General features: G+C 40.6%; 1 protein-coding gene across 3 annotated transcripts in view; it reads left to right on the top strand.

Annotated features, from left to right (window-relative positions):
• Positions 1-27,678, top strand: part of LOC125451034 (transmembrane channel-like protein 2-A) — an 89,273-nt gene that overhangs the window by 27,998 nt on the left and 33,597 nt on the right. For 2 of the 3 annotated variants that reach the window (XM_048527704.1, XM_048527703.1), the window contains exons 9-15: positions 5,681-5,823; positions 6,095-6,242; positions 11,054-11,242; positions 18,674-18,853; positions 24,269-24,412; positions 25,310-25,438; positions 25,545-25,612. In XM_048527704.1, the coding sequence (XP_048383661.1) occupies positions 5,681-5,823; positions 6,095-6,242; positions 11,054-11,242; positions 18,674-18,853; positions 24,269-24,412; positions 25,310-25,438; positions 25,545-25,612 (1,001 nt within the window). The remainder of the gene's footprint in view (positions 1-5,680; positions 5,824-6,094; positions 6,243-11,053; positions 11,243-18,673; positions 18,854-24,268; positions 24,413-25,309; positions 25,439-25,544; positions 25,613-27,678) is intronic. The other variant, XM_048527705.1, reaches the window with a different exon arrangement.

Raw genomic sequence — 27,678 nt, 5'->3', positions numbered from 1 at the left:
AGATAAATCACTAGCACTTTGTGAAAATAGTGCCATGGGAACTTCTAAATCTACCAGAGTGGGGAGATGGTCCCTTGGTTTAACGTTTCATCTGTAAGATGTAATCTCTGACAGCACTCTGTCAGCGTTGCATTAGAGTGTCAGCTAGCATGGGCTCCACTGCTTTCTTGCATAGCGATGCCAAAACAGACCCGATCACTCTTTACTCCTGCATTACTGATCTGCTGCATCTGGCAGATGGTCTCTCGGTTTTATCTCAAAGCTGTCCTCGAGATTCAATAAATTCTTCTGTGAAAATAATTCATAAATAACCTCTAACCTAAGAAAACTGTCCTGCAATCTGTTCCCATAGCATTCCTGTGACACACCAGATAACAGGTTTAAAATAGTAATCTCCAATTCTCAAGTTTTTTCTTTGTTGTGAAAATCCCTAAGCATAATTTAAACCCCTTATGGACAGATGTAGACTTCATATCTCCATCAAGAATCTCAGAGAGGGATCATTCATTGTTTGGTATTTTCTCACTTCCATTTCTGACCTTATTAAGCAAATAAGTGCCACCCTTTGAATTGCAGTTACTTTAGGTTAATTTATCAAATTCTCAAAAGCTATTTTCATTTATCTTGCACAGAAGAATTTCAATCTATCAACTAAATATTGGCCTGAAATGTGATGACTAGACAGTCATTTTTCCAGCATTATAAAACAAAGAAAAAAAAGCAAAAAACTGCAGATGCTGGAGATCTGAGAAAAAATAAAACACAAATTACTGGACAAACTCAGCAAATCCGACAGCATTTGTGAGGAGAAAGCAGATGGTGAAAGTACTTTTGGAGTGTACGTACTATTTCAAAGCAGGTGACTCTTCTTCAGACTCTTCATCAGAATGGATGAAAAGTTACTGGTTTAAAATGTAAATACAGAAGCTACCAGACATGCTGAGTTTCTCCAGCAGTTTCTATTTTTGGGATATAATTCCAGCATAGGTAGGAGTTGCACACAGGACTTTCATTCCAGACTCTGAAGGAATTGCCCAGGAAATTGAATTTTGCACTGGGCAACGCTCTAAACCTGGATCTCTCCAAAAGTCTGCAATTAAATCAGAGAATTTAGAGGAGCCCGTAAATAGCTAGTTAGGAACAATTTAAATGCACAGTCTAACTCTTGAGTTGGCATTCAATTGACCACATACTTAGTTCACATGCACCAATTGGAAATGCCTACACCCCAAGACATTGACCCGATGCCTTCATCTCGAGAACTGATAACCCTTATCCCCACTGCTGGAACCATCCTCACTCTCCTGGATTTGACACACCCCATTCACAATTTATCCTACCCCCAATGACCGTACTGCAAACATTTGCATTTATCTTCTGACAACAGCTGTCAACAGTGGCTATCTCAGCTTTGGGATTCCAGAATGCAGTCCTGCGTTACAAAAGAACTGTCAGAATGGAAGAGCAGCTCTGCATTTATGACTGAGTCTTGATCAAAATTTTCTCTCAGAAATGCAGAGCTCCCTCCTTGCTTAAAAAGAAAGTTGGAGTTTATATTCTAAAATATATAAATCATGATATTACACATTCATAACAGCGTGAAGATGAATGACCTGATATCAACTCAAAAAATTATCTTTCACTATTTTGCATCTTTATTCAATAACTGCATTTGCACAATTTGATTTAAACGAAGTAGCATTTGTTAATACTCATGTACACCTTTGTACATTTATTCCTTATATTCTTCCCTTCCATAAGTCCAAGTATATCTTTATTATTCTGATCCTCTGATGACTGGAGATTGTGTTTATTTTCTATTTTGTCTCAAGCACTTGAGTCTCTGCCTTGTTTTTGAGTTCTCAGATTTGGAACAGTTCCATTGTTGCACCCTCTAACTTGTACATAAATGGATTGATTGATTTGATTTATTATCATGTGTACCTAAGTACAGCAAAAGGCTTTGTTTGTGAACAGTACAGGCAGATCATTTGCAAGCAAGAGCATACAGATCATAAAGTGAAAAATAATTTTGACAGAGTAAGGTGTACATATTATACTGTGCAGGATATGCACTAGGCAAGACCACATTAACAAGATCAGCATTATTTGAAGTTAGAGAGTCCATTCATCAGTCTCATAACTGCAGGGAAAAAGCTGTACTTGAGCCTTTTCTCTCTCTCACACACACACACACACACACACACACACACACACACACACACATACAGAAGATTTCTGTATCTTCTGCCTGGTGGAAGAGATTATAGGAGACCATTACGGGGATGGGATGCATCTTTATGTTGGCAGCCTTTCTACGGCAACAGGCTGTGTAAGTGGAGTCCATGGGTGGAAGGTTGCCTTCTGTGATGGCCTGGGCTGTGCACATAACCTTCTGTAGCTTCGTATGGTCCTGGGCTAAGCAGTTGTCGTACCAGGCCATAATGCACACGGAATGCATGCTTTCTACGGTGCAGTTGTAAATGTTGCTGAGGGTTCTTATGGGCATGTCAAATTTCCTGAGCTGCCTGAGGAAGAAGAGACATTGTTGTATCAGTGATAATGGGAACTGCAGATGCTGGAGAATCCGAGATAACAAAGTGTAGAGCTGGATGAACACGGCAGGCCAAGCAACATCTCAGGAGCACAAAAACTGACGTTTCACACCTAGACCTCTCTGATGAAGCGTCTAGGCCTGAAACATCAGCTTTTGTGCTCCTGAGATGCTGCTTGGCCTGCTGTGTTCATCCAGCTTCACATTTTGTTATCAGAGGCATTGTTGTGTCTTCTTCACTGTTGCGTCTAAGTGGCAAGTCCAGGACTGGTTATCGGTTATTGTCACTCTAAGGAACTTGATTATCTCAGCCCTCTCAACATCTACTCCATTGATGTAGATGAAGGCACGTTCTTCTCCTTTCTTTCTGAAGGCAATGATCAGTTTTCCTGACATTGAGAGAAAAGTTGTTATCATTGCAACATGTCATTGAGCCCTCTATCTCCTTTCTGTATTTTGAATCATTGTTGTTTGGTATCCGTCCTATCACGGTGGTGTCATCAGCAAACATATAGATGGCATTCATTCAGAATTTGGCAACACAGCCGGGGGTGAGCATCGAGTATAATGGGGGCTGAGAGTGCATCCTTGGGTGACTCCAGTTTCGAGTGTTATTGTGGAATAGACGCAGTCATCTATCTTCACAGATTGCGGTCTTTGTGACAAGAAGTTGAGGATTCAATTGCAGAGGGTAGAGCCAATACTAGGCCTCAAATTAGAAAATCAATCTGAAATGGATAGTGGTGCTAAAAGCAGAGCTGTAGTCGATGAGCAGGAGCCTGACATTTGACTTATGTAACCCAACATCATATTTTCTCTTTCAGAGATAGCAGGATCTGCAGATGCTGGAGAATCTGAGATAACAAGGTGTAGAGCTGGATGAACACAGCAGGCCAAGCAGCATCAGAGGAGCAGGAAGGCTGATGTTTCAGTCCAAGACCCTTCTTCAGAAAATCTGATTTTCTGAAGAAGGGTCTTGCCCTGAAACGTCAGCCTTCCTGCTCCTCTGATGCTGCTTGGCCTGCTGTGTTCATCAACTCTACACCTTGTTATATCATATTTACTGCTAGTTGTTGTATTGCATTGGTTGTAAAATGCCCTTAGCTCTGAGGCATCTTTTGACATTGTAGTTAGTTATTTTAGGGCCAATCATGGATTGTATATGACACCATCAAGTAAGCTATTTCTTCAACATTTGTTGTACCACCTCCAAGACAATTATATTCTTTAAATTTGTAAAACAAAAGTGTTCACAGTACTCCAGAACTGATCTTTCAAATGCATAGTACAAGTGCAGCAAGAATTCCTTATTTTTGTACTCCAATCTTCTTGAATGTTTTCTCCTCTCATTTCCGACCCCTTTGCTATTTGCTTTTATAAATTGTACCAGTATGCTAAATTTCTGCATTCCCTGTATGAAGGAGCACAGGTCTGTTTGAGTATTAACATTTAAGTATCTCAAAACTTCTCAAAAGTACTTGCTACTCTTTCTGACTTGTTCTTCTCTTTGAACATGTAGTTATCATTGACCAGAAACTGAATGGGAATAGCCTTACAAATATAGTGATTATCGGAGCATGTCAGAAACTAACAAACCTGCAATGAGTAACTCACCTCCTGATTTCCAAAGCCTTTCCACCGTCTGTTAGGCACCGGTCCAACATGTGGTGGAATATTCCTCAAAATATTTCCTGGATGAGTGCAGCTCCAACAACACAGCAAGCAGCTTCAAACCATCCAGGACAAAACAGCCAGCTTGATTGGCGCCAGATCCAAAAGGGTAGACCATACGACCCTCGACACCTGGTCTGCATTTCAACGACATCATGGCTCAGCTTTTGTTTTGACTCACTTTCCTGTCCAATCCCATCTTTCTTGTCTCTTTATCTATTTTCTTCTTGAATACACTTGTTAATTGAACATCCAAAATTCTCTGGATTAGAAAATTTCAAATAGTCACAATGCTCAGAGTGACAAAATTTCTCCTCATCTCAGTTCTAAATTAATTAAGTCCTTACCTTGAGGCTGTGTGTCTCCACTCTTCTGCTCTAGATTCCTTTGCCATTGGATTCAACTTCTCAGTACCCTCCTGTCAAACCTCTTCAGGATTGCTTCAGTGAAATGACCTCTCATCCTTGGTAATCTTTGGAGAATTTTTGCCATAATTTACTGAGCCTTTTATCAAAAAAAACTCTTCCATAAAGGAAACAATTTATTCATTGTTTGTTGTACCACCTCCAAGGCAATTACATGCTTTAAATCTGTAAGTTGAAAGTGCACACAGTACTTAAGAAGTTATCTTTTAAATAAAGTCTAACCCACTCGAATGCTTTCTCTTTCCACTTCAACCCTTTTGTCAATCACCTTTACAAATTGTACCAGTATGCTAAATTTCTGAGTTTCTTGTATGAAGGTGCATAGGTCTCTTTGACCAGTAGTATTTAAATATTTCACACTTCCTCAAAAGTACTTCCTACTCTTTTCTATTTATACAGATGTCACTTAGTTCAGATGTTGCTTTGTGATGCAGTGTGACGCCAACAGCGTGTGTTCAATTCCTGCATTGGCTGAGGTTATCATGAAAGACTTTCTCAACATTTCCCCTTACCTGAGGCACAGTGATCCTCAGGTTAAACTACCACCAGTCATTTCTCTCTAATGAAGGAGCAACCCTATGGTCTGGTAAGACCATGGCAAATTTACCCTTTGTTTATACTACTATTGTGGCTTCCATTTGCTTAACTTGTCAATCTTCTTTTACTGCCTCGTTGAATTGATCTCATGGCTGACATTGGAACTTTATTTTGTATCTTAGGAAAACTTGGATACCTTCTCAAATTTGTCAAACATGATTTCCATTTTGCTGAATTATGCTGACACTATCTGACAATACGATGATATTCTCAGTAAATTATTATTTCCGAATTACTTAAAATTATGGCATGAAGTATAATATTATGGCATCCATAACTGAAATATTATTTTATTATTAACATGTGGATGGATAATAAAATATCCTGCACCAGTTTGAATGGATTATATGCAATAAGATCAAGTCTGAACATTAAAGTTTAAAATATATGTGTAGCATGATTATTAAAACATAAATGCTTTTGTATTTTTCAGGGATATATAAAGTACTCAGCTCTTTTCTATGGATACTACAATAATGAACGTATGATTGGCGTTTTCAAGTACAGGTTACCCTTGTCTTATTTCATGGTTGGTGTGGGATCCTTTGGATATAGTCTCATGGTTGTGATCAGAACGTAAGTATTGAATACATTTGGAAGGAACGTTTGAATTCTTGCACAGATGTTATCAAATCCACTGAGGAACAGGCCAAATCAGTTATTCCACAGAAAATAATTAATGAAGAGTTTTAATTGACAGCTTTGTTACATAAGCCATGAAGTTTAAGATATTTTGCACTATTATCGGAACCTCATTCAGTGGGTGCAAATTTCAAATACATATGTATATGTACAAAATACTTGATAAAGTAACTCCTGTTCACTTGACAATTTTGATTCTGTCCAGAATGGCAAGAAATGCAAGAGAAAATGGAATTGATGGAGATGATGGAGATTTCAATTTTAGTTGGAAAATGTTTACAAGTTGGGATTACCTAATTGGAAATCCTGAAACAGCTGATAACAAGTTTGCATCCATTACAACTAGCTTTAAGGTAAGTTTAAAACTGTGGCAAATTAAATCATTATTATTTGTAATGACGATGACTTTTTGGTGAGAGTTTAAATGTGAAATTCATCTCAATTTGAGTGAATCCCTTATTCTGCTTATCTGGAATTTGAGGAACTCTTTGTCTTTTCAGAGATGGCCTTTCTCCTTGAACCACTGCAGCCTTATATCAATGTTGCTGACATAATGGTGTGAGGTAGGAATTCTGTGATATTGTCTCAGCAGTCAGGCAGAAATGGCAGTACATATCTAATTCCTGATGGTGTGTAACTAGAAGGAGACAGTTCAACATTGTTGCTGTTGTCCATCTCAGCAGTAGAGTGGACAGAGTATGAAGGTTCTGTGAAAGTAACCTTGGTGGGCTACAGTATTGCATCCTGTACATAGGCTGCTACAGCTGATAGTGGAGAATATGAGAGATTGATTCCAGTAGAAGAGCTGGTGGTTAAACAAGCTTCTGTTTGTGAAAAGTATTCATGTCTTTGCTGTTGTAACTGTCCAAGAAAATGGCTTGAACATCACTGTCTGGCAACTGCGTAAGCAGTGTAAAGCCTTTTAGATGCTTAAGGGTGAATCACTTACTGTAGAGAAGCTAGTCTTTGCCCTGATCTTGTAACCATGATATTAACATGGCTGGTCCATTTCAGTTCCTGCATAATGGTGATACCCATGATATTGATAATAGGGAGCTTGGCAACAGTGGTAATGTCAATGGAGTTCAGTCATAAAGGTATACAGCGCTGAAACAGACTCTTCGGTCCAACTCATCTATGCCGACTAGATATCGTAAGTAAAACTAGTCCCACCTTCCTTCTCCTGGCCCAAATCCTCCAAATCTTTTCTACTCATGTATCCGTCCAAATGCCTTTTGAATGTTGTAACTCTATCCGCATCCACCACTTCCTCGGGAAGTTTATTCCACACGTGAACCACCCTTTGTGTAAAAAAAATTGCCTCTGCTGTCTTTTTTAAAATCTCTCTCCTCTCACCTTATAAATTATGCCCCAGGTCTTGAAATTCCTTATCTTTAGGGGTTATACATTTACCAACAACTTTATCTATACCTTTCATTGTTTCACAAACCTCTATCAGGCTGCCTCTCAAACTCCTAAATGCCAGTGAAAAAAGGCCTTCCTACCACTGAGCGACCAGAACTAGACACAATACTCCAGAAGAGGCCTCCACAAACGTCCTGCACAACTAACATAATACCTCAACTACTAAACTCAAAGAACTGTGCAACAAAGGCAAATGTGCCAAACGCCCCTGTCCACCCTGTCCAATGCGACATAAATTTTAAAGAATTATATACCTGCGCCCCTAGGTCCCAACTCTCCACAACACCACCCAAAGCTCAACCATCAACAGTACAAAGCTACCCCTATTTGCCACACCAAAATGCAATGCTTTGCACCCATCCAGACTGAACTCCATCCAGCATTGTTTAGCCAATTGGTCTACCTGATCAAGATTCCTTGCAATCCTAGAAAACCCTCCTCACTCCCCACCATGCCACCAATCCTGCTGTCGTCCACAAACCCACCAACCGTGCCCTTATATTCCCATCTAATTTATCCATATAAATGACAAACAAGAGGATACCCAGAACCAATCCCTGTAGAACACCACTGACCACACGCCCCCACCCTGAAAAACAAACCTCCACTGTTACCCTCTGTCTCCTGGAGCCAATCATGCACCCAATTGCCGACTCCAAATCCCATGTGACCCAATGCCACCAATCAGTCTACCATACAGAACCCCGTCAAAAGCCCCACCAGAATCCAAATAAACGATGCCCACCGCTCCACCATCAGTCGTACCCCCTGCCCTAGTAACTTTCTCAAAAAACGCAACCAAGTTTGTGAGATGCGACTCTCCTTGCACAAAATCATGCTGACTATCCCAAATCAATTTTTGCTTCTCCATATATCCACAAATCCCATCCTTCATAATCACCCTAACAATCCATCCAAACTGAAGTCAGACTCACAGGTCTACTGCCCCCTGGCTTCTTTCTGCAACCTTTTCTCAACAAAGGAACAACATTAGCCACCTCAAGTCATCAGGCACTTCATCCAGAGTTACAGGTGATGCAAATATTTCTGCAAGGGGTCTCGTAATTTCCTCCCTTATTTGCCACAAGTTTCTTGGATACATTAAATCAGGTCCCAGAGATTTATCCATCTTTTTATACTCTAAGACGTCCCAAACCTCTTCTTCGGTAATGTGAACTGTTTTTAAAACATCAAAGTTTATTTCTCCGCATTCTCTAGATTTAATTTCTTTCTCCACAGCAAAAACTGATGTGAAGTAGTCATTTAGAATCTCTTCCATCTCCTGGGGTTCAACACAAAGACGACGTCCTTGATCTTTAAGAGGACCTACCTTCTCTCTAGTCACCCTCTTGATCTTAATGTATTTATAGAATCTTTTTGGTTTATTCTTAACCTTATTGCCAATGCTATCTCATATCTCTTCTTTGCCTTCCTGCTTTCTCTTTTAAGAATGTGCCAACACACTTTATATTGACTAAGAAATTCAATTGAACCAAGTTGTCTATATCTAAAATAAGATTCTGTCTTATTCTTGATTAGAACCACAATATCTTTATTCATCCATTGTTCTTTAACCTTACCAACCTTACCATTCACCCTAACAGGAACAACCTGCCTCTGAACTCACATCATCACACTCTTGAGTGCCTCCCAATTGTCAGATGTCTTTTTACCTGTGAACAGTCTACTCCAATCAACTTTAGAAAGTTTCTGTCTCACACCATTAAAATTCGCCTTACTCCAATTAAAAATTAACATTTATGGAAGGCTTATCCTTTTTCATGATCATTTTGAAACTAATAGAAATAAGACTGCTAGTCCCAAAGTGTTGCCCCAATTTTAATTAAGTTACTTGCCCTGCCAAATTGCCCAAAAGACCTTCTCTGGTAGGACCATCCACATATTGATAAAGAAAATTTTCTTGAACACATTTGAAAAACTCTTCATTATTCAAACCTTTAACATTATGCTAACCCCTGTCAATGTTTGGAAAATTCATATCCCCCAATTTTACGACCTTATTATGCTTGCATAATCTGAGATCTCCCTACATATTTGTTTGTCAATTTCTCTCTTACTATTAGGGGGCCTGATAGTACAACCCCATCAAACTGTTCTTTCCTTCCTTATTTCTAATTTCTACCCATATATTTTCACTAGACTCTATAGCCTGTTCCACAGGTTGCACGCTGAGACAAACATCAATCGTACCTGGAAGGCTATCAACTTGGTTTAAGATGCTCTTTTGTCTGCCCGAATCTTGGTGGTCTTCCAGAGCAAGGAGTTGACCCCAACTGAATGTTGCAGACTGGCACATTCTGATGTCCAGGTTCTGAGGGACACAGTAAAACTTGGAGCAGCTACCACCAAGGAGCAATTGGGAAAGACAACTGCCTGAGGACTTGATGATGCCATGAGAAACCTATCATCCTATATTTATACTAGTTGACCTCCTGTGATCGTGCCGGCAGAAAGTCATAAAAGCAAAGTTCTGTATTCAATCTGAGCAGGATTACTGATTTGAGGGATATTTAGACTGAGGAAGTGAGGGTAAGATAGAGTTCCTATCTAGTTTCAGCGTGGGAATGATAGTGGTGTGTGGTAGGTGGTGCACAGGGAATATTAATTCATTTTGACAACTGATGTTTGCAACAGTATAAAGTAGCAACTGCACAAAAAATTTAAAAGAAGAATTTTGGCACAATGACGTCACAAACTTGGGATTGATGTAATATTTTTGCTTAGTTGTGCTTCAGTTGATTAGTCAGCCTGACTCATGTGTTGATATTTGTTGAAAACTACCATCTTTATAATCTGCCATTGCTGAAGTGATAAAGAGGCCTGGTTTCTTACCATTCCTTGCAAAAATATATTTGTTTCTTAGAAATATATTGGGATATGGCATTCTGCAAAATTCTGTAAAATCCTATCCTCCACCCCCAATATGACCCATTGCAGCTGTACTAGAATTTCCTATCTGAGATGTATGCCAAGATGCAACTATAATTCTTAATCTTGAAGCTACAAATTTGAGAGCAGAATTAACTTCTTGCTACATTAAAGTTCCAGTAATGTTCAATATTCGTTTTGCAATTTTCTGTCCCTTCTCCAAATTTTTGATGTTGTGACACAGCAGTTACAAACCCATGCTGCTCACAGCATATAGCAAGCATGGCAAATACTGCCTCACTCATTCAATCCCATTCTCTCATGCTAGTCTCTGTTTAACCACCTGGCCACTCAGTTTGCCTGTCCTTAGCTACTTTCCAAATAAACACTGTCTCTAGGTCATTGTAACTCTGTCACCAATGCCCACTTTGTCCATTTATTACACATTTCTGACTTCGCTAAAGAAGGGAGTTGTGGCGCGGCTCCTCTCTCTTTGACAATGAAGTCTCATTTGACGCTACAGCTTCCCTTCCATTCTCTTGAACAATGAAAACATGATCCTTCAGCCCATGTGATATAGGTATATCTACAGTACTATTAGAAGGGAGTTTTAGGATGTTGGAACAAATGACAGAGGAGGGATGGTGTTATGGTTTCAAATCAGGATTGTGTGTGGTTTGGAGAGCAACTTGCCAGTATTATTCCCACGCATCTGCTGCTATGTCCTTTGAACTGAAAGAAGTAATGATTTTTGGAAGGAAATCTAAATATTACTTCAGAAAAAAAAGCTCATACAGTTATATTTGATAAAAAGCCGTTGCCTTATTTTTAATATATGTTATTTTATCAGGAATCTATTGTGGATGAAGAAGAAAGCCAAAAAGATGAAAATATTCACCTGAGGAGATTTCTTATTGTTTTAGCTAATTTTCTTATATTTTGTTGTCTTGCTGGAAGTGGCTATCTCATATTTTATGTTGTGAAAAAGTCCCAGACGTATTCAACATTGGAAGAGTTAACATGGTACCAGAAAAATGAAGTAAGTGCAAACTATGATTATGAATTGCAAGGATGAATAAAAAACCACATATTTATGCTCTTTTCAAGAAGTTCAATTTTATTTATTAAGCATACAATACTTATCTGAATTTCTATTGGCACAGTGGAACATGGAAATTTCCAGTTTTTATTTACAAAGTTAATCAGCTTTGACGATATGCAATTCCTGCTTGCGTTCAAGTTTTGTCCTTCTTTATCATACTTAACTATCGAGAAGATTATTCACAAATCTAATCTAATATGGTGTTGCATACAGGAAAGCAAAGAACATGCTCACAATTTATGTGTTTCTGATGACTCTATGAACCATGGTGTTGAGGGTCTCTAACAGAGGCATGGGGTTTTAATGGTAACTGCACTTGTTGCTGCACCAGGGAGGGGTGAATTAAAGGCTGTCAGGACCACATGGATGCAAACCAATGAGACTGATGCAGAATGAGGTGTGGCACGGGATGTTCAGAGACCATTGTGCTCAATGAGCAAGCAGAAAGAGTATCAGGGTTATTGTGCAACACTCTTTCAAAATAGAACATCTGCCGACAAATGCATAAGGTTTGTGCAGTCACATCTTCATATTGTGAACAGTTGATGGTGTCCCCTTTTATTCCAGACCCTAGTGGATGGACAATCATGTTCAGTTGCCCACAGTCCTTACAATTCCAGCAGGCCAACAGATCAGAAATAATCTTGTAATCACATTCCATAGAACATAGAACATAGAACATAGAACATAGAACAGTACAGCACAGAACAGGCCCTTCAGCCCACAATGTTGTGCCGACCATTGATCCTCATGTATGCACCCTCAACTTTCTGTGACCATATACATGTCCTTCAGTCTCTTAAATGACCCCAATGACCTTGCTTCCACAACTGCTGCTGGCAACGCATTCCATGCTCTCACAACTCTCTGCGTAAAGAACCTGCCTCTGACATCCCCTCTATACTTTCCACCAACCAGCTTAAAACTATGACCCCTCGTGCTAGCCCTTTCTGCCCTGGGAAATAGTCTCTGGCTATCAACTCTATCTATGCCTCTCATTATCTTGTATACCTCAATTAGGTCCCCTCTCCTCCTCCTTTTCTCCAATGAAAAGAGTCCGAGCTCAGTCAACCTCTCTTCATAAGATAAGCCCTCCAGTCCAGGCAGCATCCTGGTAAACCTCCTCTGAACCCTCTCCAAAGCATCCACATCTTTCCTATAATAGGGCGCCCAGAACTGGACGCAGTATTCCAAGTGCGGTCTAACCAAAGTTTTATAGAGCTGCAACAAGATCTCACGACTCTTAAACTCAATCCCCCTGTTAATGAAAGCCAAAACACCATATGCTTTCTTAACAACCCTGTCCACTTGGGTGGCCATTTTAAGGGATCTATGTATCTGCACACCAAGATTCCTCTGTTCCTCCACGCTGCCAAGAATCCTATCCTTAATCCTGTACTCAGCTTTCAAATTCGACCTTCCAAAATGCATCACCTCGCATTTATCCAGGTTGAACTCCATCTGCCACCTCTCAGCCCATCTCTGCATCCTGTCAATGTCCCGCTGCAGCCTACAACAGCCCTCTACACTGTCAACGACACCTCCGACCTTTGTGTCGTCTGCAAACTTGCTGACCCATCCTTCAATCCCCTCATCCAAGTCATTAATAAAAATTACAAACAGTAGAGGCCCAAGGACAGAGCCCTGTGGAACCCCACTCACCACTGACTTCCAGGCAGAATATTTTCCTTCTGCTACCACTCGCTGTCTTCTGTTGGCCAGCCAATTCTGTATCCAAGCAGCTAAGTTCCCCTGTATCCCATTCCTCCTGACCTTCTGAATGAGCTTACCATGGGGAACCTTATCAAATTCCATATGGTGTTTTGAAGTGAAGGACCCAAAGTAGACTTTCCTCTGATTGCCAACTCATGATTTCTCAGCTATGAAGTAAACAATACAGCAAGGGTGGCAAATGCAATCTATAAACTGCCCCTTTGACAGAGACCAACTATCTTGGGATAGCAGAGCTGCTGTATGAAGACAGATTGCATTGTTTGGGGCTATCTTCACTGGTGGTTAGAAGAATGAGAGGGCACCTCAGTGAAACCTATGAAATTCTGTCAGGACTAGGTAGCGTAAAACAGGAAAGATGTTCCCGATGATCATGGAGTCCAGAACCAGGGGTCACAGTCTAAGGATACAAGGATATTTTGGACTGAATTGAGAAGAAATTTCTTCAGCCAGAAAGTGGTGAGCCAGTGGAATTCTCTGCCACAAAAAGCAGTTGAGTTCAAAACATTAAATGTTTTGATGACAGAGTTATAGTCCTTAGGGCTAAAGGGATCAAAGGGCAAATGTGACAATGTACTGTGTTGGATAAGCATCCATGATCCATTGAATGGTTGAGCAGACTCGAACAGTTAATTACCTATCCCTGTTCCTATTTTCTATATTGGAGCAGCATTAATTTCCTCGAGATACAGGGAGCTAGGCAGGCAGAGCCGTTAGGTTTGCTGCTATTGCAGGATTTCCACAGGTTTGGCATAAAGTCTGTTATGGCCATCATAGTACCCTATCAGTATTCAACAGTCTTCAGGAATGGAAAGGTTTCCTGCTCCATAAATATACAGATCCTCTGTGATCATGAGGATAATGTGGGCCTACACGCGGTATCCAGGCAACTATCATGATGTCCATATTCTGGAACAGTCACAACATCTTTCAGCACTAACTCAGCATATGTGGAGATAGTTGGTCACAGACCACCCTCCCCAAATTCTGGCTCATGAAACCTGAGAGAAATTGACAGACTGATGCTGAGGAGAGGTACAATGTTGTGCATGTTTCCATGAAGGCCAGTGTGGCGCAGATCATAGAACATCTGAAGATTCAGATATCATGACCAGTCAAGCAGTGTAGTGCAGCACATCCCAGACAGAATGTTTCACATCATAGCCCTTCACAACCTGACTTGACAGCAGGAGATATCTTGGCACAGAATGAGACGGAGGAGTGGGAGGAAGAAGCTGATGGGAAGAGGATGTTCTGCTGATCAAGGGAGACCCTCCCAGACACCAAACAACAGGGCTATGGCCCAAGAAGCCAAAGAGACACATCTTCCTCTTTCTGATTATGATGTGATGATTTTGAGGCAAGAAGCCTAGCACAGAGATCTGTGGGTTCTGAGTGAACTGTAGCTGTAGCACAGTGAGTTCGCCCATGAACTGAGGCTTGTGGAAGACTGCAATACTTTGAGCCACCTCCTTATTAAAGAGAAGGCTGATTAAGGAGCATGTCCTGGGATCACGGAACACTCACATTGGCGATCAGTGAGCCCATTGTGGGAACTGCTCAAGAAATTCATAGAAACTGGGACACTAGACCACAATATTAGTCTGATTTCTCTCCACAGATACTGCTAGACCTGCTAAGATTTTTCAGTAATTTCCATTTTTGTTGCAGATGTGAAATGCTCCATTAACACTCTACCAATGCCCTCCAGCTCCACACACAGTTTACCCCCTTGGTCCTTAATAGGTACCACTCTATTCCTGGTTTTCCTGTTCCCCTTGATGTACTTATAGAATATCTTGGGATTCTCCCAAATCTTACCATTGTTTTCTCTTGCCTCCTCTTTGCTCTTCTCATTGCTTTCTTAGGTTGCCACCGGCACTTTCATTACTCTACCAAGGACCCTTCCTACCTGTGAGAAGCCTCTCTTGCCTTCCTAGGAGTCTGAGTATTCTTAGATATTCTAGATATCTCTGGGCTTGTTGCTCATACACATTACCCTAAAAGGAACGCATTGGGCCCATGGTCTTACCAATTCAATTTTGAATGCTGTCCCCTAATTTTTATGTTGTAGATTTACCCAGAAGTAAGTCTTCCCAGTCTACTTTGCCCAGATCCTGCCTTATTTAATAAAATCTTCCTCTCCCCATTTCAAAATTGGTTGTCGCCAAACTTTCCACAACAAACTTAAATCATACAGTTTTAACATACACGCAGTAGCAGCATATTCTTTGCGTTAAGTATCCAGTATCCTGAGGTGCACAAATGTTAACATTTCCACACTGTACCCTACCAATGGAATGGTGAGAGTTACCTCTCAGGTATGCTTTCCCTACCTCATACTGAGAATGTTGAGCCTGACTTTGGAGATTGTCATTGGAAATATAACCATTAATTCCTACACCATTGTGGTCACCTCTTGGTATGATTTTCATAAAGTGCCTGAATGGGCCCCAATCTATAGTTGTTCCAGGCCTAAAATCCTGCTGTTCAATTGCTAGGACAAAGTGTGTGTCTCCCAGGGAGTATGGGCACGCACATTGCTAATGTAGTGAGACTTTCAAGGTGTCCTGATCGAAGGACTGGATCTCTTTAGAGATGCATTAGCTTTTAAATTAGACAAGACAGTTGGAGCCGGGAGCGGTAATTAGACCACAGCAAACATTAGAACAATGAAAATGAATTTATTTACAAATGTAATATTTATGAATTCATGAAACAGTATCGTCGAGGGGCTCGCAAAAGGATTTATTTTTCCTTTGCCTATCAGCACATCCAGCTCTGAGCTTGATATACAAAGCCGATGTGGAGAGAATCTGGTAAATGGTATGCTCTGGTTAATATGAAGGCTATGGCCTCAGTCGCCTTGGAATGTAGAGGGTCCTGGGCTTGTAAAAGTATTTACACAGATGCAAGAATACGCTCTTCAACCTGAACTGCTCCAGGTAATGGGATCACTGTTAGCTGGGAGCTAAGGGTAGGGCATCGCTATAGTATCCTGAGGTAAAACTTCTGGGATGCCTGTCTGTCATTCCTCTTCGTTTTCAGAGCTTGTTGTCTCTCTGAGAAGAGGGCACACCTGGAATGATGTCCAAGTGCATCGTCCCCCTGTCACCTTGACATTAACGCTGAGTAGCCCGCTCTGTAGCAATGGAGTGCAGGTTCAAGCATTAACCAGCAGAATGTTCTACTGAATCTGGGTCTTCAAGACGACCACTACCAGCTATTCCATGGCTGAGTCCTTGCATGGCAGAGCCACTACATTAGGCAGAAAATGGATGGAATATTTCATGTTTGCTCCAGTCTAATAATGCTCTGCAACATCTCCGTCTGATCTTCCCTTGCCTGTCTCTGCAGGTTGAACATGTGAAGCATATGGCTATGTACAGAGGTAGATCTTCCACATGGGCTTCAATAAGTGTTTGGTTTCCAACAGTCTTTGAGTGTCAGAGAACTTGATTGCTTCTTCCTCCAACAGATTCTTTTTCCTTTATTCATTCATGTGGTGAGGGCATCATTGGATAGGCAGCATTTATTGCCCATCCCTAATTGCCCAGAGGGCAGTTAAGAGTCAACCACATTGCTTTGCGTCTGGATTTACATATAGGCCAGACCAGGTAAAGATGGCAGTTACCTTCCCTAAAGGACATTAGTGAACCGGATGTTTTTTCCCTGACAATAGACAAAGGATTCATGATCATCGTTAGATTCTTAATTCTAGATTTTTGTTTATTGAATTCTGCTGTTGCGGGATTTGAATCTGGGTCCCCAGAATGTTATCTGGCTCTGTGGATTAATAGGCCAGTGATAATACCACAGGGCCATCAGAATATGGCCACATTCCTTTACTTTCTAGTTTAAATTAAGAAAGACTTTAATGTTAACTATTATCTTACTTCTTTATTTTTCTACTCATTCTATGATGGCAATGCTTAACTTTTTTACTCTGCTTCTCTTACTACTTTGTACCTAAGTTTTGTGTACCTAGGTACCTTTGTCCTAAAATGGCTCAGTGTGTGGCGACATTATACACTTTTCATTGTGCTCCTGTACTTCTGGACTTGAGCACACATGATAATAAAATCTAAAACTAAATCTAAATGTCAGGGATCGGCTCACCAGGCTGTGCCCTGAGTCTAATTTAGTGAGAATATCCACCAAGATGACAGTCTCTGTGCTGGTGAAGGGGGCAGGTAAACACCTTACTCATGGCTCCCCTGAGGTTTCATCGGCTTCATTGGACAATGTCTGGACCCTGGTCTGTTTTGCTGTCTGTTGACTGCTCATCCCTGCGATAGAGGGAGAATTAGTTGACGAAGATGCGCAAACACAATGTACAGGAGTGTGTGAGAGTGGCTGTACTTCTGAGAAGATCAGAACACTGTTCCTCACTAGCTTCTGCCATTCTGATCTCTCCACCAGCATGGGTCCAGTTAGGGTCCTCAACTGCCAGCTAGACCACGCCTTCTTCAAAAGTGACAAGGCGACAGAGATCATGAACCCATCAGACAGTCTGGTCCTTCTCTTTCTTTCTTGTGTGTCAGAGTGTCTTGCAAAATGAGTGTAAGATTGAGTGTGATGGGAGTACTTGATGAGCTTGGAGTCCTGCTAGGTGCTAATCCCTCCCAGTAAGTGAGTAGGAAATGCACTCCCCAGGAAATCGTGAACATTATCAATTTAAGGTGGATGTGAGCCTTAGACCACATCATTTGTCATGTGATGATGAGGTTAGTAGGCTGATGTGACAAATCTGTACAGTAGCAGCGGACACTGATAGATGGCCTTTTGAGGGTGAGGTTGTAGTGCTTTGATAATAACCTTGTGGGGTGTAGGAGATCATTCATTCACTTCCTGCACTGAATCATGGTGCATTGATGCCACCTAGAGGTAGCACTGACTTCTGATTGGATTGGGTAGCAGGATTCATGGTTGTGATGGGAAGACTTCTTTTGCCCATCAGGTTCTAGATAGCCTAGAGCAGAACCATCACTAAGATAAGCCATCTTAGGAGGCTTGGCAGACATGTCTGTGGAATGAAAACCAATGCCTGCCTTACAGCATGTGAAGGGGTGCCTGGGTAACCTTTAAAAATGGTCCTAGAGCCTTTGATCCTGAAAAGTACATGCGGAGGCAAGAACGCTTGCCAGCTGCACATGATTTGCTGTTTAATTTAGCAAAAAAATTGTTTTCATACAAAATAATTTTAATTTGTGTTAGCTTTATTGTCACATGTACTCATGAGTACAGTGAAAAATTTATAAGTCGCCACTTATGGTGCCACCTTAAGTACCAAGGTTCCTTGGTACGGATTCTTCAGTACCAGAGCTGAAGAGTGAATGATCAGAAACCTTGCCTCGTGTCTTGGCTGATATAATGACATCTAAGAGACCTACTGCCAGACTTTAGATCCAAAATAGGAACTTCTGGCAGGTGTCTTTTAAGCAACTTCTGGATAATCATTTCACATAGTTCTATGATTTGTTCTGTCATGCATGATTCAATTCAGAAGGGTTCACATTCATTGATTTGGCTGAATTCAATATAGATTTTGTAGTGCCAATTACATTTGCAGATATCATGTCAGTAAGTTGACAGAACAGTGACAGTTACTGTTCTTACCTGTTGCTCTTCCTGCAGATTGACATAGTCATGGCTTTGTTGGGAATGTTTGTTCCTCCACTGTTTGAAACCATTGCTGGTCTGGAAAATTATCATCCCCGTATTGCACTGAAGTGGCAGCTTTGGCGAATGTTTGCTCTTTTTCTTGGTAACCTGTATACCTTCCTGCTGGCACTTATTGATCAAGTCAATGCACAGGTGAAGTATTCTTTTTATTGCTTTGCTATATCCTTTGGTATATTTTTGTTGCAAGGTGACTTTACTCTGCGTAACCATGGTTTCAATTTCCACTAGCAGGCTTTACTGTGACTGACAGGACAGGAGATTAGGCAATGATTGGCAGAAATAAATAGCTAAGCAACCCTATCTGCGACGTAGCCTTAGCCAATAAGTATTACTGACATGTTGGAAAAAACAATGTTTTTATAGCAGGTGGAATAACTGTACATGTGACCTTCCACTGATGTAGAAAATTAGCCATATTGGTTGCCATGTAGGTGTGATATATTTTTGAATATGGTTGGTAGCGTATGGGAAGGTGCAGTCATTTGGAGTTTTCTAGCTGATGAACACTCTGGTATGATTTCTTTTGTGCAGTTTTACATAAGGAGTGATATATGATAAACATCAACAAAATGGTCTTGGGCCTGTTATTGCAGCATGCCTGGTGTATTGAAGCATAAAGTGCATTGTTCATCTACTGAATACATGGCCTGGCTGATATTTCAGGTGACTCCTGTTGCTGTCTGAAATAAGCAGGTACCATAAAAGATGACAGTAGTTGTGAGCATCATAGCCACAAATAGAGTGATGGTTTCAAAAGCAGAATAAAAAAAAATTACCAGCTCCATGGCATTCTTGTAGGTGGTATATGAATATGGTTGAACTTTTCTTCTGCCAATTTTTTATTTTGTTTTCAGCAGTTTTATGAACGTGGAAAATGAGAGAAGGCTAAACAGGGATATAAAAGCAGGTTGTAAGAGCATTTAGAACTGAATGGTAGAGAAGTGTCTTCATTCGGATTGTTTGGAGTCTTTAAAATTGTCTAGCATATGAATATATGATCTAGGAACAAAGATAAAGCATCTCCCCCTTGAACATGCACTCTGGTGCGGTTTAACTCAGAAGAGTGCACTGATAATCATGTCTCGTTGTTGAGACCATGAAGATGATCAATTTGTCTGACTGCTACACAGGACGAAAGCAATTCACATCAGGCTTTGTGATTAACAGAAAATGACTCACATTATTATAACACACAAGTTTAACAAATGGCAGAAAAAAGAAAGGATTGATAATCTGCTATTATATAAGTTAAACTATACCCCTTTAAAATCCACACACTAATTCACAAATAAAACAGACTAAGGACAGACAATTTGATGCAAATATTATTGTTGGAAAAATATAAACAGGGAACAAAATTCAGAAGGCCAAATGTCCATATAACAAGGGTGTATTAAATTATCTTTCTCGGTTTCCTTGATTTAATCAGTTATGATATGCTGTTGTTTATAAAGCAAAGGTTGGTTTTCACTTCAATTATTGACCTGGTGGACCTATGTCTTTCCTGATATTAGAATGTTTTCCTATGAGTTTTCTAGCTTTTTCTGGCTTTTTAACTCACATTTAGAAAAGGCAGAGAGAGCAAGAGAGATGTCTTCTCTGGCTGTTCTGCGCTTACAGGTCTGTAACAAATTGCAGCTTAGTCAACCTGTCAAGACCATTTGGGATCTTAAAAACGTCAATCAAGTCACCTCTAACTCTTCCACACTCCAGTGGAAACAATGCCACCCTGTACCAACCTCATAAGACAACCCATACATTCCAGGTATCAATCTAATAAACCTCTGAACTGTGTCCAAAACATTTACATCTTTCCTCAAGTAAGGAGAACAAAACTGCTACAGTCTTTGAGATGTCATCTCACTAATGCCTTTGTAACTTAAGCATAACCTTCTTACTTTTTGGCTCAGTTCCCTCTGATTGTGATGGATATAACCTGTTAGCCTTCTTGATTACTTGCCGTAGCTGAATCCTAACATTTTCTGATCTGACTCATGAATTAGTACACCTAAATCCCTCTGCACTTTGGAACTTCTTTAAATTTATAGAATCCCTGCAGTGTCGAAACAGGGCATTCAGCCCAACAAGACCACACCGACCCTCCAAAGAGAATTCCACCCAGACTCATCCCCATTCCTCATCCCTATAACCCTGCATTCCCCATTGCTAATGCACCTAACCTATACATCTCTGGGCACTATGGGCAATCCATCTAAACTGCACATCTTTGGACTCTGGGATGAAACTGGAGAATCCAGCAGAAACCCACACAGATATGGGGATAACATTCCAAATTCCACACAGGCAGTCACCCAAAGTTGGAATCAAACCCAGGTCTCTAGTACTGTGAGGCAGCAGTGCTAACCACAGAGCCACTGTGCCACCCCAATTCTGATATCGATTTTAGTGATGTTCTGCTTTTTTATTCTTCCTAACCAAGTGAACAGTGAACAGGCCCACTTGAAATAGCCTGCAACGATAGAGCTTTCACAGCCTTTTAGTGCTCCCAGGCAATCTCCACATGAGTCAGCATCTCAGCACCTCTACAGGGTCACAACCTTTGACCTTCCAAAAAGAAGAAGACTTGGCCTGTAGAGAATTTTGGATGATGAGAACAATTACATCCCCAAATGCTGTAGACTTCTGAAAACCTAGATTGTGATAGGTCCTCGCCATTGATGTAGTTAAGAGGAGACAAAATTGTTTTCAAAATCCTTTCAGAGCATACAGCCCCAGGAACACAAAGAGAATGGCTGGAAGTGAGGAAAAGTGAGCTGCAATAGTGCACTGGGATGATGTGTGTTCTAGTGCCACAAACTCTTCAATGACCTCATAAGGTCTTAGAAGGCCAGTGTTGAGCAGCATCAGATAACCCTGTCCAAAGCAGCATCTGCAAGAACTCAGTGGGCTGCATACCCAAAAGAGCAAGTTAAATCAAAAATGTCAATAACCTTCACACTTTAGGTGAAAATGAGAAGAGAGCATGACTCAGCAATGCAACAGCTCCTGTCCAGATATATTGTGGGAGCTTTAGGAGGGAAGTCTGCTCATGCATTATGCACTCTTCATCCTGCTGCAGTTGCACATGTGTAACAATTGGGAAATGCTGCAGAAACGAGCTAGAGCTCTGTATCTGTTCCAATGTATGGCCATGTAGGGTGAAGTATTGGGTGTGGTGGAGGAGAGCTTCCACTACCAGGTTCTGCTGTCCTCTCTGCCGTTAACATCCTGTACCCCTAACAGGATTGTAATCTCAACTCATGAGAAATCCAAGCATCTCAGGATCAGAAGTGCAGGTTCAGCAACTAAGCATAATTGTCCCATCGAGTTTGAAATAAATTGTCTAGAGTTTCCTTTAACTCTGATTGCTCCCTACTGTCAATTGAAAATTCAAAACTAGTCTAATGAAGTCTTTTTAAAGGCTCTGTAAATAGCTTAAGAGGTATTCCATTGAAGGTATGGAAGTTTCCAAATCACCATCCCATTGAATTGCATTCAGTTGGTCAGGGGATTCAGTACTGGCATCCAGGAATGTGGTGTCCATATCATGCTTATTCTCATTCATTTTCTGCCCCTACTGGCAATTGAAAATCTGGCTCAAATATGTGTTTCATATCTCTGCTATTTCTGTTCTCTCCACTATCATTTATCCTGCTTTTGCCTGCAGTTCAATGGAACAATTTACAGTCTACCATTATATTTCTCATTCAATACTTTCTCATCTTTATCTGTTTCTTCAGTGCGTTCACTCAATCCTCATGTTTACTACTCTCTCAGAAAACTTTATCAACCTATTCATAAAGTTATATAGTCCACAACAGACCCCTTGGTCCAACCAGTCCATGCTGAACATAATCCCAAACTAAACTAGTCCCACCTGCTGCTCCTGGCCCATATCCCGCAAAACCTTTCCTATTTGTGTACCTATCTAAATGTCTTTCAAACATAATAATTTTACCTGTATTTCCTCAGGAAGTTCATCCAACGTGTGAACCACTCTTTGTGTAAAAAAAAAATCGCCTCTAGTATGTTTTTTAAATCTGTCTCTTCTCACCTTAAAATGTGCTCCCTAGTCTTGAAACACCCCATCCTAGAGAAAAAACAACTGTCATTAACTCTATCTATACCTCTCCGTATTTTATAAATTAGGTTATCTCTCAACCTCCTGTGCTCCTGTGAAAAAAGTCCCAGCCAATCCAGCCTTTCTTTATTACTCAAACCTTCCAAACCCAGCAACATTCTGGGAGCTCTATTCTGAACCTTCTCTAACTTTATAATGTCTTTTCTATAACAGGTGACCCAATTGGACGCAGTATTCCAGAAGAGGCCTCACCATTGTCCTTTAATTCCTATAATCAAATACAATAATATTTTAATTATTCATTACTCCACTAACCCGAATAGTTGACAAACCAGGAGCTTCAATATCCCTCTTCAGCATCATGTTACGTACATAAAATTCTGGTGCTGTTGGTCTGAAATGATTGTGAAAGAACTGGCTAAAAGTTTGCAATGCTATTCCGTCACAGCTTACAGTGCAATAGTCAAAGATGGAGAGGCTTCAGAGAATCTCTGTAAGTTACAGTACGTGTCAAGATATGTTTTAGTTTGATTCCTATTGCTGTTATGAACAGTGTAGCTAGCATTTATTTTCCTGTACCACCATTTACTGGTATGCTCTGAACAATACGAAAATAGGCACATAGGAGAAAGAATTCTCAATTATAAAGAATCTAAATAAGATCATATTTGAGGGCCTCCAAACACCATGTAATGAAGGTTTATGCATGAGAAATTTGTCAGGAGTTGCTGCGGCCACATGTTGAATCTTTTTTGCATTCGACCAAACTTAAGCGAATCTATTCTAATTGCTGATTAAGCATGAAACTGCTTCATACATGTGTCAATGTGTTTTCATTCATTTGTGCCTCACAAAAGTTGAACATGAACCATCTGTGTGTACTTGGTGTCCTGCGTTGTTGCTGAGAGTTCAGGAAAAGTTTTAAAATGTAATCTGCTGAAGGAAGATAATTAAATCTATAACAATACAATCAAATTGACTCAATGCTCTCCTGAATCTTGTCAATTTTCCGACAAAAGTCTCAGCCATATTAAATAACCTTAGGAGCTGCCAGGTATTCTAAGATGTAGGTGATGTTTTCAGCCCTTATTTGGTCACATCACAAAATTATTTCAAAGACAATTATCCTAAAACCTTGCTTGGAACAAGGCTGAACCCAGGTGGGTTACAGCTGAGTGCAAGATCTAAGTGTATTGTTTGCTAAACAAATGCCTTAAAATGTAGACAAACATGTAAGTAAGAGCAATGTGCTATGGTTGCTAGAGATCTGATAATAAAGCTGGAAAGTGCTGCAGATACTTGTCTAAAATTCTTCTGAGAAAAAAGTCATATTAGATTCTAAATATTAATTCTGTTTCTCTGTCTGCAGATGCTGCCAGACCTGCTGAGTTTCTCCAGTACATTCTGTTTATATTCCTACAAATATGTTTTCATACTCTGAAAGTGTTTTGTTTGGCTTTTTTCAGTTGGCAGAGGAAGAAAGTATAAAGAATAAGACTTTAGCCATGGTGAATTCCTTCAATTTTACTAATTCAACCTCGGAAAGCATTCCTGCAATAGATCCTGCAGATTTTCCCAGGGGACCTTGCTGGGAAACAGGTGTTGGATTGGTAAGATATTTGAACCTGTACTGTGGAAATGATTCTAAATTTTTCTGCTTTAATGTGTTCAAGTAATTTTCACATCATAGCTCAAGATACATCCATGTACCACTGAAGGTTCACTAGGTTTAACAGTGTAATAATGGATCCTGTTTAATGGCCTTCATCCTTGCAGGAGTGGTAGTGGTTGGGCAGTGGTGAATCTATATAATAAGGCAGGAAGGGATGTGTTGGTGGTCCCATCACCTTCTTGACTCCCCAAGACAATCCCAGGGGTGGGAAAGGGCAAGGAAGGCCTTCCAATTTTTTAACCAGTTGTGGGCAGTGGGCTGCAATATTTACTCAGGTTAGCCTTTCATGGTCTTGTAGAAGACCCAATTGTCCTTTGTGAGAATGCCCTCTTTGCCAGACATGCCTGACTGGCCTAACCAAGGCCTTCTGACTTGCTTTGTTCCGAGGCTCCACACTTGCTCCTTCTCCTGGGGTCCACTGCAGCACTGACCATAGCCATCATGTGTAATGGAACTGCTAATACCATATGATATGCTGTCTTCTTGTTAATCAGCAGTTCTTGGAGGCACAACATCCCTCCTACAGGATCTGAGAAAGCTGGCGTCAACCAGGCAACTGCTTGATTGGCTTTTAATTGTGTTAGGGTGCCTAGGAATCATGGGACAATGTTGCCATCAGTGATGCGCCCACCACTCTGTCAGTTAACTCAGCCTCATGTAAATAGTTCTTAACTATTTTGGTAAATTTGCAACTGTACTAATAGGGAGAAAGTTATACACTTTTTGTTTCAATAACAATTTTGTTTTGATAAATGTTGTTGAAAGGTTAAAGCTTAATATCACTGAAATGTTTGATAATTGCATTCTGTTGAATAATGTGGCCTTTAATTTGTAGGAATTTACAAAGCTTACTGTCTCTGACATTCTCGTAACTTATGGCAGTATATTGGTTGGGGATTTCCTACGTGCTCTCTTTGTCAGATTTATTAACTATTGCTGGTGCTGGGATCTGGAGTATGGATTTGTAAGTATATTTTATGGAAATAAATGTATTGGATATGATGTGCGGACTCATCTTATGCTGTTGCTTCATCTCCATTAAAATTGTACATTTATCCTTTAAACTTTAGCCTTCATATACTGAGTTTGATATCAGTGGAAATGTTCTGGGACTTATCTTCAATCAAGGAATGATATGGTAAGGAAGCTTTTTTGCTACAACTGTACAATTCATTGGTGACACTGTTGAGACACATCTTAAATTCATGTGTGCAACTTTGGTTTGCTTATTTAACGGAGGATGTAAATGTAGGGGAAGCAGTTCAGAGGAGGTTTACTAGTTTGATACCTGGACTGAGTGGGTTATCTTATGATGATATTGGACAGGCTGCGTTTGTTTCCACTGAAATCTAGAAGAATGAGGGGTGGCTTTGCTGAACTGTATATGATCCTGGATGATCTTGACAAGGTGGATGTGGAAGAGATGTTTCCTTTGTGGGTCAGCCCAGAACTAGATTGCACAGTATTAAATTTAGGGGACTCCATTTCAGCGCTGAGATGCACAGAATTCTTTTCTCTCAGAGGGTGTGCGACTTTGGAACTCTCTGTCTCCAAAGGCTGTAGAAACGGTATCATTGAATATTTTTAAGTCAGACCAGGAGAGACTCTTCAGACAAGTGAAATCAAGGGTTATTTGGAGTAGATGGGTAGTAACACAAACAGGTCAGCTAGGATCTTACTGAATGACGGAGAAGGCTCAAGGCGCTGACTGGTCTGTTTCTGTTTCTATTTCAAATACTTGAATACTGCAATGAGGAAATATTGTACTGCTCAATGGAGCCACTAAATATGCCATGTTAGATCCTTCTAACAGGTGCGGTGGTAGAAACCAAGCTCAAAAATAAACGTAAACAAGTGAAAGTGCGTATGGCCGTTTTATGTTTGGGATACATCCATTGTGTCTTTTGTGCAAGAATAGTTAACTAAACAAAAGAAACTTTCAAAGATGCTCATGGCAGCCAGTACCCATTAAAAAAAACACTGACCGGTCAAGACAATTTTCAGGCCCTAACTGATTTCCATGGTGTTGGTCCATGATCTCTTGCACAAACAGCAAATTAACAGGCCATCACTGGGTCCATTCCCTGGCTTCTGAGACTGCTGGCCAATCTGCGAGCCGACAGCATTGGAGAGAAAGCAGTCTCACTATAAGGGAAAGCTGAGAACTGCAAGGGAGTCTCGACCTTGAGGTGGTCTCTGAAGAAGCTCTTAATTTCACAAAATGAATCGTGGTTACTTCTGCCAGGTCACCCTTGTGTAGGGGAAGCTTCTCCATAGGATGGTCTATGGAAGCAGCTGTGGCTAACTGTTCATCTGGAGGCAGGAACCTATCATCCCACTTGACCAGACATGAAGCTTTGTGAATTTCCACCTGGTCTTACTCTCTAACCCATCCTTGCATGACCTAGGGCAATTGATGAGCCTTTTGCCAGTGATGTTTGATTGTTTTAAACAGAATTGTCCTTCAGTAATGATGTAGCACAAGGTTATTTTACCTTTATGTTCCTGTATTAAAATTGTAGTTTTTGAATGTGCAAGGAGTGACAGCAGGTAATTGGCCATTCTGGTCTATATTCAAGGCAGCTCCTAACATCCTTACATACCTTACAGGCATTTGTGGATTTATATATTTATCTTTTTCATATTTGTATACTCTTTCTCTGAAAGACGTAAATCTAGTCTTTTTTTTCTCAACTTGACTTTCACCCCTATTGGTCAGCATAAGGACGTGTTGAATTGCTCCCTGAGGGAAAGGACTTGGATTTTGTGATTATCTTCCTAGAAGAAAGGAACTAGGATACCAATGGATTAACATGATCTGAATAACATGGTCCTCCTGAGAATTCCATATGAACTATATTACCTATTTGTAGGACCAGCAGGTACAGGTATTTCAGCACCTTCTTATTGGTACAGAGGGCTGTACATTACTGTTTTGCTAAAGTCCGAGTTGTGGAAAGTTAGTTTGGGGGAATTTCTGCCATAACATTTTCTTGCTGTATCTTACCAAATTCATCTCATTAACCATCTACTGGCCCCTATGATGTACCTCGTGTCCGTTTCCAGCCCCACTTTACGATGCACTGTTCTCCAAACAATTTGTCACTCTGCAGATATCCCAGAATTCACCAGCACTGTCTTTAAAAGCCACTGGTGGACCCGGTCATGCACTGTCAGTCCTGACCTGCCCCTGCACAATTGCTG

Source organism: Stegostoma tigrinum, chromosome 3, assembly GCF_030684315.1.
Source record: "Stegostoma tigrinum isolate sSteTig4 chromosome 3, sSteTig4.hap1, whole genome shotgun sequence".
Taxonomy (NCBI): domain Eukaryota; kingdom Metazoa; phylum Chordata; class Chondrichthyes; order Orectolobiformes; family Stegostomatidae; genus Stegostoma; species Stegostoma tigrinum.
Note: the sequence above shows the minus strand (reverse complement) of the source record. Positions and strands in the feature narration are given on the sequence as shown.